The sequence below is a fragment of the Pteropus alecto genome, unplaced genomic scaffold, assembly GCF_000325575.1.
Source record: "Pteropus alecto unplaced genomic scaffold, ASM32557v1 scaffold103, whole genome shotgun sequence".
NCBI classification, from domain to species: Eukaryota; Metazoa; Chordata; class Mammalia; order Chiroptera; family Pteropodidae; genus Pteropus; species Pteropus alecto.
Window position 1 is genome coordinate 308,164 of NW_006436288.1, and position 12,649 is coordinate 320,812.

The 12,649-nt window shown below is 43.2% G+C and overlaps 1 protein-coding gene across 4 annotated transcripts in view; it reads left to right on the top strand.

The window, feature by feature from the left end:
- The window catches only part of ETV6 (ETS variant 6), a 217,738-nt gene extending 205,344 nt beyond the window's left edge, over positions 1 to 12,394 (top strand). For all 4 annotated transcript variants that reach the window (XM_015590065.2, XM_015590066.2, XM_015590067.2 and 1 more), the window contains 3 exons: positions 2,226 to 2,368; positions 4,217 to 4,317; positions 8,281 to 12,394. In XM_015590065.2, the coding sequence (XP_015445551.1) occupies positions 2,226 to 2,368; positions 4,217 to 4,317; positions 8,281 to 8,386 (350 nt within the window). In that variant the 3' untranslated portion in view covers positions 8,387 to 12,394. The remainder of the gene's footprint in view (positions 1 to 2,225; positions 2,369 to 4,216; positions 4,318 to 8,280) is intronic.
- The last annotated feature ends 255 nt before the right edge of the window (positions 12,395 to 12,649 follow it).

Consider the following 12,649-nt stretch of genomic DNA (forward strand, 5'->3'; position numbering starts at 1 on the left):
ACACACACACACATATATATGGTTAAATATATATATGGTTATATGTATGTGTATGTATGTATGTGTGTGTGTGTATACTACACTACACACTACACACACACACACATATATAAGGTTAAATATATATATGGTTATATATATGTGTATGTATGTATGTGTGTGTGTATATATATACACATATATATACATATATATGTATGTGTATGTGTATGTGTGTATATATATACCTGTTATATATATATATACCTGTTAACCAGCTTCTCTGAGAATAGAAATTGCATCGAGAAGCATGACATTGCACGAGCTTCAGAGTCACCAAAGCCTAGAATCCTATGTGTGGTCTCTCACGAGCTCTGCCCTTCGAGTACATTACCGAACCCTCTAAGCCCCAGCTTTTTTGTCCGTATAATAGGAATAACAACAGTACCTGCCTCCTCAGGTGTCACAAGGGTCAAACACAACCATGCTTGCAGAATACACAGCACAGTGATTGCAAACAGCACCAATAAATATCATTGTTGTTCCTTTTTCTTTCAGCAGAAAAAGGATGCCTGGGAGGGGAGGGTCTCAGGACAGAATTAAAGATGACGTCCCTGTGGGGCACACTCTTGGCCCCGGGGACGCACCCTTGCAGGCCGATGGACTAGTCAGATACAGAAATGCCTGAGAGCTGAGAAGGCTAAATCTCTGCCTCATGGGTGCTTTTTCTCTTCAACATTGTCTCTTCCATTTAGGATTTATACATTATGATGTTTCTATAATAGTAATAATAATAACAACAACTCATTGTTGTTATTTTCATTACTTTCTCTTTACTGGCGTTATCACTCATCCAGTAATCCTATAAAGTGAGTGTTGTTTTTCCTGTTTCTTAAATGAGGAAACAGAACAGTCGGGGAGATTTAAGAAACTTGCACACGGTGACCTGACCCAATTCCCCTTATAAATATACTCCAGAGAAAGATTGTGTCTGTTTCTCTGGGAGGTGAACGTGTGGGTTCTAAGATACTCCAAGCCTGACCCAGACCCTCCCCGCCCCAGATCTCCAAGGCCTCACCCAACATAAGGAGGTCGTCAGCACATCATAGTGCAGGCACCCTGGAGTTCAAATCCCAGGACCTCGGGCATTAGAGGATTATAAATAATGCATGTAAAGTGCCAGGCACATACATGACACTTAGTAATTAATCATTTATTCCCAGCCACACTGGTTAGTGCCTATCAAAGCGTTCAGAATCAACAGTGAACACCTGGAGGCCAGTCCAACATCAACTAGACCTAGAAAGTACCTGTCTGTCCCCACTCACCTGTCAAGACTCTGTGAGAGGGTAAACCACATACCCTTATGGCACAAACCCAAAAAGCACTAGCACAAAAGGAAGGCAAGCAGTACGTGCCAACTCATAGCTAAGAGGTGAGGCCTAGCGCAGTGCCTGGCCTACAGTAATTCGCTTAATATTTGTTGCTTAACCAAATGAGCAAACATCAGTTGTACAAGTGGGGAAAGAGATTTTTTGCCCTGGGTTTCTCTTTACCTTGAATCCATTATTATAAAAACAATTTGAAAGACCTCCACAGTGTGCTATAATGACATCTGTATTCTTTTTAAAACCATACTAGTCACAATTCCCACAGTCATGGTCACCAAGCCGTATAGTTTTTCTTTTCCCACAGCCTTTTACACATCACGCTTCTTTTCCTGCCATTTTTTTAGCCAACCCCAGTCTTCTCATCTTTATCCATTCAGTATCGCCCTCCAACGCCGAAGTCATCTTAATGGTACAGTTATACCACACTGCTCGCCCTGGAACATTAGGGCTCACTTCCTGCCTTGTCACCCTGCCAGCCGACTTTTATTGCCCACTTTCAGAGACACATTTACAGTTAGAGCTAGCTCTCTGGCTCTCCTATGGACTCTGCTCAAGTTCAAGTCATTGGTCATGACCGTGGAAAAATCACTTCCTCTCTCCAGGTCACTGTGTCCCCATCTATGGGAGGAGGCACTTGGCCTGGATGGTCTCTAAGGCCTCCACAGGTGAAAGGTCACCCTTCTCCAACACCATCCCACAGGCCTCTCTGGGCCTTGGTCTCCTCCCTGTCAAATGAGGAAGTTAGTCCATCCAAAGTAGGCAAAAGCACTTATTCAACTATTTTTCTGATTTTTGTTCTTAGTGCCTCAACAAGAAACATTTTCAACAGTGTTTTCTTGACCTTTTCCTCTGTAGACTGTAGACTGCTTTGGGATTACGTCTATCAGTTGCTTTCTGACAGCCGGTACGAAAACTTCATCCGATGGGAGGACAAAGAATCCAAAATATTCCGGATAGTGGATCCCAATGGACTGGCTCGACTGTGGGGAAACCATAAGGTAAAAGAGCACTAGATAGTCACTCTGTAAACTTGTGCCAAAATAAAGCCTTTATCCCTGGGCTGGAGGATAATTGTCTGTCTTCTGCTTCCTAAGTCTGCGCATGATTATTTAGTTTCTTCCTTACCGGACAAACAATTAGACAACAGTTGCAAAGGGAAGGAGAGAATTGAAGATGCCCCTTTCTGTTTGTTACTTTTGCCAGGTGCCAGTTAACTATCTGGTCTGACAGGGCTGAGGTCTGAGTAACCCTCACTCCCATCTCTTTGACCTGACCTGGACACCCAGGGTGTCATTAGGAACGGGGTGACAGGGAAGCACTGTGGGGCTCTCTGACACACAGGGAGCTATGAGAAGTGTCACTTCTGTTCTGCTCAGTTAGAAATTCCTATGTTCACGAAGGCCCATTTCCACATGGAAAACACAGTCTGGCTTTAAAACATCTCGCTTTAAAAGCAAACAGTGCAAGAAGTAGGATTGCCCCACAATCCTGCACACTAGGAAGAATGAAAGAATTTAATTAAAAGATAAAGTCTTTTAAAGTTAGGAAAACTGTTCAACTATGTAGGTGTAAAAAGTGGGTAAAACAACCAAAATGTCCATCAATGGGTGAATGGATAAAGTAACTGTGGTCTATGCATACGATAGAATATTATTCAGCCTTAAAAAGGGAAATTCTGCAAGATGCGACAACATAGGTGAACCTTGAGGATGTGATACTAAATGTAATGAGCTAGTCACAGAAAGACATATGCTGCCTGATTCCACTTATATGAAGTATCTAAAATAGGCAAATTCATTGGATCGAAGAGTGGATAGGTATTGCCAGGGGTTGGGAGGGGGAGAGATGGGGAGGTACTAATCAATGGGCATGAAGTTTCCACTAGGCAAATGAGTAAGTTCTGGAGATCTGCTGTACACTATTGTACCTGTAGTTAATACTGCTATATTATGCACTTAAAATTTTGTCAAGAGAATAGATCTCATGTTACATGTTCTTACCACAATACAATAAAGTAAAATAAATGGAGCAAAGAGATCCCCCACCCTCCTCAAAAAACGTTTAATAAATAAATCCGTATTCCTACTTAAAAAAAAAAAAAGAAAAGAAAAGATTCAAGATCCAGGCTTGACCAACTGGCACAGTGCTGTGGTGGCACAACGCCAGATCAGCCAGATGAGAGGGGACAGAGAGGGACACAGCCAAGCGCACTCTGCCCCGGCCTTCGAGGACCCAGTGTGCCATGACCAAATATGGCAAGGCCCACTGAGAGACACTCCAGTGTGTGAGTCACTGAGAAAAATCCCTCTGCAACTCCCACATTGTGCCATAGCACCCGGGCTTGGAACCACTATATTCTTGTTTCCACAACAGGAATTTAAACAACAAATCTCTTCCTTAAAATGACAGACCAGAAACGCTGTTTGAGAAAGGTCACTGCAACAAGAAAAGAAAAAGAAAAAGAAATTCTCTGTAGGTCAGAAAGTGAAGGATGACCCACAGATAGTGGGAACCTGCAGGAAATTCCTTGGACACAGCAGAGCACAGTTTTGGGAAAGGAACTGAGGGAGGTTGCTGTGGGATGTGCTTTCTTAGCTCAGCTCCGAGACTTCTGACAAAGGGTGATTCACTTTAGGAGAAATCTTGGAGATGACCTGTGTGAAAGCAGAGGGGTGGGGACGAATGGGCCTGGAAGGCAGCAGATTAGCAGGTAGCTTTCCCAAACTGGCACAGCCACAGGAGCAGCCAAAGAGCTTTTATTTTAATAGCTCCCCCAGAGCCTTTTCTGAGGTTCATTTCATTGTGTCTTTGTGCTTTTTTTCTCTCTTCCTCCTTTGAACAAACAGAACAGAACAAACATGACCTATGAGAAAATGTCCAGAGCCCTGCGCCACTACTACAAACTAAACATTATCAGGAAGGAGCCAGGACAAAGGCTTTTGTTCAGGTAGCACTTCCTTTTTCTCCTTTCCTTCTTTTGGGAGGATATTGTTTTCTTTAAATAAGAGGGAGGAGGGAGACTGTTAAGATCTCTACCTGCCTATTGGATACTCAAAGCCATCATTGCTACAGATCGGATGCCAGATGCTGGTTTGTTAAAATTTAAGAAAAGAAAAATTTTTTTTGTTTTACTTATGTCTGCCATATAGTAAAACCAAAACTAGATAAACACAATCTGACTCGCCTTTCAGAGAAGGCAGTGATCATATAGTATTACCTGGCGTTAACATCCAGCCTAGTTAAAGGGAGCGATCGGAGTAATATTTGAATGTCAGGGCAAGGAATTAAACCTAGACTTCCAGGTTACCAACTGAACCAGTGTTAGTCAAATAGCGATAGTGTTAATGAGTCAGTCACACCTTTTTTAAATGAAATAGAACAGAATTGATTAGGATAGGCTAGAGTTGAAAATATCAGACTATATCAAACGTAATTAAGGATGACCGCCAATTCATGAAAATTTTGTTTTGGGGTGTGTGTGTGAGAGAGAGAGAGAGATGAATCATGATGTAAAATGTAGTTACTACAGTGTATCATAATTAGAAAGCCACTGCACTAGACGTTCCTCTTCCCAGAATTCTTCACAGCTAATGAGTTCCAACCATTTAACTTACCACGTAGATTGTGATTCAAGTACTATGTAAGAGAGGAGGAAGAATTGGAAGGGGAAGAAGAAGAGATCTAAAGCACTAATCAGGGCAGGCAGAACACTGATGTTCACCGGTGGTAGTTGACGTGGTGAGACCAAGCAAAGGTTGGGAGAAAATGGGATCAAGAAACACCACCTTACGTTATAGATTTTGGCTGGTGGGACAGAAAAGAGTTACAGATGGGACTAGAGATATGGACTTGGAATTATTTATATACAGATAGAAAATGACACTGTATATGAGCAGAGGAGGTCGCTGCGATAAGTACTTACTGGAAAGAGCAGAGAACCTGAGCTGTAGCATTGGGAAGGCATGGTAATTTAGGGGTGGTAAAAACAATTGGGATCTTTAAAAGAAAGAGAAAAGGCTGTTCAAGAGATGAAAACAGAAAGGAATGAAGTAAAAAAAAAAAAAAAAACCCTTTTTCTCTGGCTCTGCTGATGCCTTCCCTTCATCCTTCTACCAGACCTAGTCCTTGGCTCCTATTCATCCTGCTCTATACTTTTTTCCCTGAGCGAATTGATCTCATTACACAGCTTGAGTTATCACCTCAATGGTGAGACTCTTATATCCCTCTATCCAGCTCGAAAAACTTCCTTAAATTCCAATTCTGAATTTCTAAGAGCTGCTTATAGGACATGTCCACTTAAATATCGCGTTAGTCTCACAGACATGAAATATAAAACCCTTTTTTCCTGGCTCTGCTGATGCTTCCCTTCATCCTTCTACCAGACCTAGTCCTTGGCTCCTATTCATCCTGCTCTATACTTTTTTTCCCTGAGCGAATTGATCTCATTACACAGCTTGAGTTATCACCTCAATGGTGAGACTCTTATATCCTTCTATCCAGCTCGAAAAACTTCCTTAAATTCCAATTCTGAATTTCTAAGAGCTGCTTATAGGACATGTCCACTTAAATATCGCGTTAGTCTCACAGACATGAAATATTTCAAGACATACACATACTAGAACTCTCCCCACACACTCCCACCCCCCAATATTTTTGTTTCTCATCAGTGGCATCATCACTGTGTTAAGCAACCAATATAACACTAGAGTTGTCTGTGACTTCCTGTGTCCAAGTCAGTCATTGTGCTGGATTGTCCACTGGCTCTCAGTACCATTCCTACTCCATTCTATGTTACAGGGGCTAATAGTCTGGGAGCCACATTTCCCAAGATTTCCTACCGGCAGGTTAGAGTCTACCAATGACAAGCACTTTCTTGAGATTTGGAAGATGAAAGAAAGGCTTCTCTGGCAATAGAGACTGATACTTAGACTTCATGATTCACACCCAGATTAATTCAACATTCTCTTTTACCTCTGGTCCACTCTCCTGCCTCCCAGATTCTTAATACACACTTCCAGCTGCCCTACTAACACTATGCCACAAACATATATCCCTTTAATTTTTGCTTTTTTAATATATATACTCTCTAGATCCATCTCAAGTCTGCTGCCCTTTATGAAGCCTTCTTCAACTGCTCAAACACACACAATCTTCTTCCATCATCGCTTGGGTTCCTGTGGCCCTAAACCACATTTTGATTCTCATTATTAATAGTTGTATGTGTGAAGTCCTCCCCACAACTAGGTCAAAAGTCCATAGAAGGTAGAAGATTATATTTTATATAGTTCTGTTTTGTACCTTATGGAGGCTTTCAATAAAAGTTTCTTGACAAGCCAGGTATGGAATATCAGAAGCTTAATATGAAAAAGTAGTCAGAAGTAGGAAGGGGTGGTTCGAAGGGCCAAATATAACATATCTGTGGACTTGGCCTAGAGGGAACTAGAGGTGACTTCAGATGTTGAGGGAGAAATTTTGGATAAGAGTAGAAGACAGACTTCAGATGCTACAGATCATATTGCTTGAGAAGTGCAGGAATAATGGGCAGGAAAGAAAAGCAGCTGTAGCTGGGAAGTTCACAGGTTTCCGATAGAGATTTTCAACGAGATAAAAGGAAAGAATAGGCCTATTAGTGAGGAGAGATTAGTCATTTTTGAGAAAATGAGTTTTGGAAGCCAGACTTGCCACAAAATGAAGGCTTCTCGGTAAAAAACCCAGCGTGTAATCAAGTGAAGTGTTAAATTGTGGGTCCTCTTTACAGGATTTCTAGGAGTTGCGGGAAGGAAGGTTTCAGGGTGGACCGGTGCCAGTAAGCAGCCCTTTGGTGATGAGGTGGAGCTCAAAGAATAGGGCTCAGAGAGTGAAAGGAGTAAAGAGGGTTGTGAATAGGGTCAAAGCTAGAGGTTTGGAGGATGGCATGGTTATGGAAGAAAGAAGACTGGCCAGACCAGAACGGAGGGCTCACGCTCATCAGCAGTGGAAACCAAGACTCTCCAGGGTAGAGATGACAGAGGCCCCAATGGGCAGGCTGGAGAGCGTGTCCTTGACTTGATAAGTGGTCATCATAGGCTTTTGAACATAAAAGGATGAGAGAAAATGGATGTTTAAGACAGTTCATCTGGTGCAGGGCAGAGTGCATGGGAAGGGAAGGGTGTGCCAGCACAGAGCGGGGCTGTGGAGAGGGCACCCCCACGGTAAGGGCAGAAGATTTGCACCCAGGCTGCCTCCTGAACTGTGTAAATCATGGTCAAAACACATCACTGAAGTTATTTCCAGGTGAACCCAATGAACAAGATAAGCCTTGCTGTGTGCACCTCGCTGCCAAGGAAGATAGACTAAAGGGAAGTAATTGCTAGCATTTTGGGCGCATCACTGATAACATGGAAAAAAAGACTCCCTTTTTGCCTTTGTGATTTCTAAAAGCACCACTAACTGGCCCAAAATTCTCCTTTCAGCATGGACTTGTATCTTTTGAGTTAAATTCAAGTTTTGAATACCATTCCCTGGACTCATGGTCCAGAATGGAAGTGGATTTATAGCTCTCATGGGTCATTATAAAATCTAACTCTAAAAATAAGTAATGCGGATAAGCGAGATGTGCCATGGTTCCCTGACATGATCATGCAGTCATGCGCTAACCAGCTCCGAGGGGTGCTCTCGGTCTCACAGTCATCCTCGCCGTTGTTTTTGTTTTTTTGTTTTTTTTTTAATAATTATTTCACCATTTTTCAGGCACTCAGGAGAAGGAGCACCTTTTTCTAATTGACATTAAGTTAGCATTAATGGCTGGGTTCAGTAGCTCTCAAGTTATATGAGGTGATAGGGCCTTTTTTTTTTTTTTAAGTTTCCAGTTCAAGGTGAAGACAACTTTAGGAAAATGTAATCTCTTTATGCCCCATTTCCTCTTCCCAAGGTTTATGAAAACCCCAGATGAAATCATGAGTGGCCGAACAGACCGTCTGGAGCACCTTGAGTCCCAGGAGCTGGATGAACAAATATACCAAGAAGATGAATGCTGAAGGCACCAGCGCACCATGTCAGCGGGCTGGCAGCCGAGAGAGCCCCTGCCCAGCGGGACTGCTGGAGGCGTGACGGAGCGAGCAGGCGGGCTGAGGAGAGTAGAAAAGGCAGAGACCCAGGAATGCGAGTGACACTTGGCTTGCATATCAGGAGGGACCCAAGAGCACCTTAGACAAACCACCCAGCAAAGGCGGGGCTGGAATTCAGGCCGAGGGCACGAGCCTGGGACTCGCGGTTCACGTTCCCCACTCATTCGGAATCTCTCCGTCTGTAATTCCTCACCCTCACCCTTCCACCTATTGTTAGTTTCATCGTTTTTGTTTTTGTTTTTGTTTTTTAAGACCATGCCATTTGACTTTTCATGATTCATCTAGGGGAAGACTACCAAGGTCGTTTTCATATGGAAATATATATCTGTTATATATATATATTTTTTGCAAATCTCACAAAAGTGCAGCAAACCCAGCTGGTCAGGAAAGAGAATACTTGCAAAAGGGTTCAGGTTCCTCTTTATCCTGCCATGTGAGTCAGGTTTGTTCCTGTTGCTGTTGGATCTTGTCTGGGAAAAAAAAAAAGAAAAAGAAAAAAATGTTTTTAAAAAAGATAAAGTGAAAAGGAGAGCTCTCTTTTTCTCTTTCTCGCTCTCCTTCCTTCCCTGCCTCCCCTCTGCCCTCCCTCCCTGCCTGCCGTTGAGCTTCAGACGCCTTCCAGCAGAGTTCAGCCTCTTGGAGAGTCTGGGGAGCAGTAGGCTCCTAAACAGAATTGGTGGCCTGGGTGCTTTGGGGCCGGCACCACTAAATCAGACCCACAGCCCGGCATTTGGCCACCTGTCTGAGGGAGGCCAAAAACATCAGAGATGGTGCTGTCCTCTAGAAAGATAAGCGCTGGTCCGGCAGGTGGCCCCTGACACAGCTGTGAGAACCCTGAAGCTCCCTGGTTCCACAGAGCGTCAGGTAAGAATGGAAGGCTATTCAAGTTGTTGAGAGGGACCCGGCACCTTGGAATCAGCTTACAGGTGCTGCAAAGTGGTAAATACAAAAAGGCCACGTAGGCCGGATGGTCCAGGAACTGGGCGAAGAATCTTCTGCAGTGGGGTCTAGAGGGTAGGGAGGCAGGAAGGGTCTTCTCCGCTCCATCTCAAAGGCCATTGTGTGGTCAGTTCCATGCCCTCACCTAATCGTTATTTTTTTTCAATTCCTAGCCTTTTTTACAGTTTCCTGGTACCCATAGGACACAGGGCATTCGAGAGGGGAGGACTCTGGAGTGTGCGGTCTCGGTTGCTACCAGTGTCTGCCCAGCCCGGGCAGATGAGAAGTTCTTCACATACATTACCATTTCCTTCTTTCTTTGCATAGCTGTGTTTCAGAATGGACTCATTCGTGGCTCTTTTTCGCCTCAAAATAAAGTCAATAGTATCTTGTAAAATGAGGGACACACCACCCCTTAGTACTTTTGATGATAACATATTTTTAGAGAGCTGTTTGGATTTGCTTTCCTTTTCTAGCCGTCTAAATTGACTTTTCCAATACAGGTTCAGAATCCAACATTAGGACTACGGTGTTTTTTTAATCCAAAAGGTTAGACCTGCCTTACAAAGCACCCTCCCCTTGTTTCTCCTCATTTTTCTCTGTTTCCTCGCCTGTCAGGTGAGCATCTCACAGCTCCCCCAGGGTACGCTTGTGACTGTAAGAGGAGGCCCTAGGTGAAGTGGCCAGACCCAGCTTCTCTTCCAGCCATTTCTAAGTTGAGTCAGGCACAGCACACAAGCACGAGGCATTCTCCCCCAGCCTCCTGGCAAGGACACCAGCCTGCAGGGAGGGAGGCACAGATGGATTGACTATGGTTTAAGGACACTGGAATTGAGGAGCTGATCAGGGCTCTTCAGTCTTGCTCTGTTCCTGCCCCTTATCAGACCACATGTAGAAACATGGAGGTAGCCAGCTCGCCCCCACTGTCATGTGCTCCCCCCCACTCTACCTTCCAGAATATTGAGCTTCCAGTGAAGTCAGGGACCTTCTGTGTGAGGCTAGGGGCTCCCATTATGAAGGGTTTGGTTTGAATTTGCTGAAATAGTGATGAAATGCAGCTGGATCCCAGCATAACACAGATGTCTTTCAAGAATGTCCAATGGCACACAGTGATACAGCCTCTATGATGACTGATGTTGTATCTCAAATGGAGAGATTAAGCCAAATACCTTGAGCGTTGTAAAAGCCATTGAGTTTAAGAACAAGAGAGAAAGGGTGGATTTTTTTTCTAAAGTCCTTTGTGTGACTGTGAAATGAAAGACAAGGGCATGATGTTACTCTTCCCTAAAATTAGGATATCTCATTCTATTCACCTTACCGAGGTATGAGGACTCAGGTTCTTTCTATTCAAAGGATTTTACAGTTGAATCATGGAGGGAAATTCCCTTTTGATCCAAGGATTTTTAAAGCAATATCCTATAAGAATATATAAGAGTTAGGATGACACTTTCAGGCACTCGAAGAAGAAATAGAATGCACAAATTCCACTGTAGTCTTTATTTCGCATCCAGGTATTACCAAGAATGATTTCTATTAATTCCCTTAACAGCAAAAGTTCTTCTCATTTGTTCTTTGAGAGAATACATGGGCAGTACCGACACCAGGAATACAGTACGTACACAATGCAGACGCCAAAGATTTCAGATTTAATTTAGCAAACCTCGTTGGAGCACCCACTAAACACTCCGAGGGATTCAAAGGTGAATCGGGCACAATCCTGTCCTCTGAGAATTTCCATTCTACCTGCAGGATCTATCCATCAAGACATTTCTCACTTCAACACTAAGTACTAGGGGTGATGAAAATTTTACCTAGGACCAAGGTAAAAGCACATCCATGATCAGAATAGTTGGTCTTTCCCTGCTGCCATTATGGAAATCCTTGACTTGCAAGATCAGAAATTAGGAAGGGAAAATGTAGAAGAGCACTGCAGAGGACAGCTTCCTCCAGCTGTGTCCAGGATGGACACACTCACTTGCACCTTGAAATTCCCTAGCATCTTCTGCTCCTTGCACCTTGAGTTAGCTAGGTTGCCTCTTCTCCATCAGAAGATGGCAGTGGCAACTGGCTGGACTGGCTCCTAAAATCTTTTGTCTAAGGTAACTTGGTCTGCCCTAAAGCAGTATCACCAATGTTCCCAGCCTTTTTGTGGGGATCCCCACAAGCAAAAGGGGAAAACAGACTGATGGATTTGCTCTATTCAACCCTCCGATCCTTTTGTCTTTTTACACTGATCCTTGTCCAAATGAGAATGTAAATTTAGCTAAAACTTAAATGACAGAATTTGCCTAAATGACTAACCACTATTTCCACCTTTCCCCACCTAGGCTCCAACTCTGAATACAGTTCTGAAACATTGACTCCCTTTTGCAGAAGGGAGTATCAGAAATGTAATACAACTTGCCCCAGGAGCAGACAACATGCCAGGGACAGAGTTAGGCTGAGATCCAGCCCAGCCATATCCCCATTTACCCATTCTCACCCAGGAAGCTGAAGATAAAAGATTTGGTGAAATTCACAAAGGGCAATTTTCTTTGCCTAAGCATTCAGTGCTAGTTAGTTTTCACCCACTCAGCCTGCTCTTCTTTGGGCAAAAACCTGGAATGAAGGGAGTGATACAAGAAAGCCAATGAGAAGAAAGGTGGGCAATAATCCCTGCCTTTCTAAAAACCACAGAAGACTAACCTGATCCTTTTGGCCCCATCTGCATCAACACTAAACAACTACAAACTCCCTGAATCTCACATATGCCAAATCTTCAAGAACATTCTTGAAGATTTCTCTTTGTGACTACAACCACCTGCAAACCAGAATGAATCTAGAATTTCTCTTTCTTGCTTTTTTTTTTCCTTTAATTTCTGATCTCTTGTTTATGAGGTGTGGGGTTTATAAGGGACTGAATCAAATGAATGTAACAAAAAGAAGAAAAAAAAAAACAAAAAAAAAAAAAGCCTTTTCTCAGGGCCAGTGAGTTGCAAATAATTTTTAAAGAAAAGCCTATAATTGCATCATCTCAATAAATTTTTTATAAAAAAAGAAAAAGTCCCAAGTCTCTGTTTTTAATAAGATGAAATGGGAGTCAGACAGGCAAGGTGTTCCAATGAGGTAAATCCTGTCTCCACTCAATTATGGTATAAAGTGCAGTCATGGTTTTTCACTGGCAGGAAGCCTCTGGCAGAGCAGTCTGCAGACAGTCTTTAGACAGGCAGCATCAGAAAGGTCAGAATCAACAGT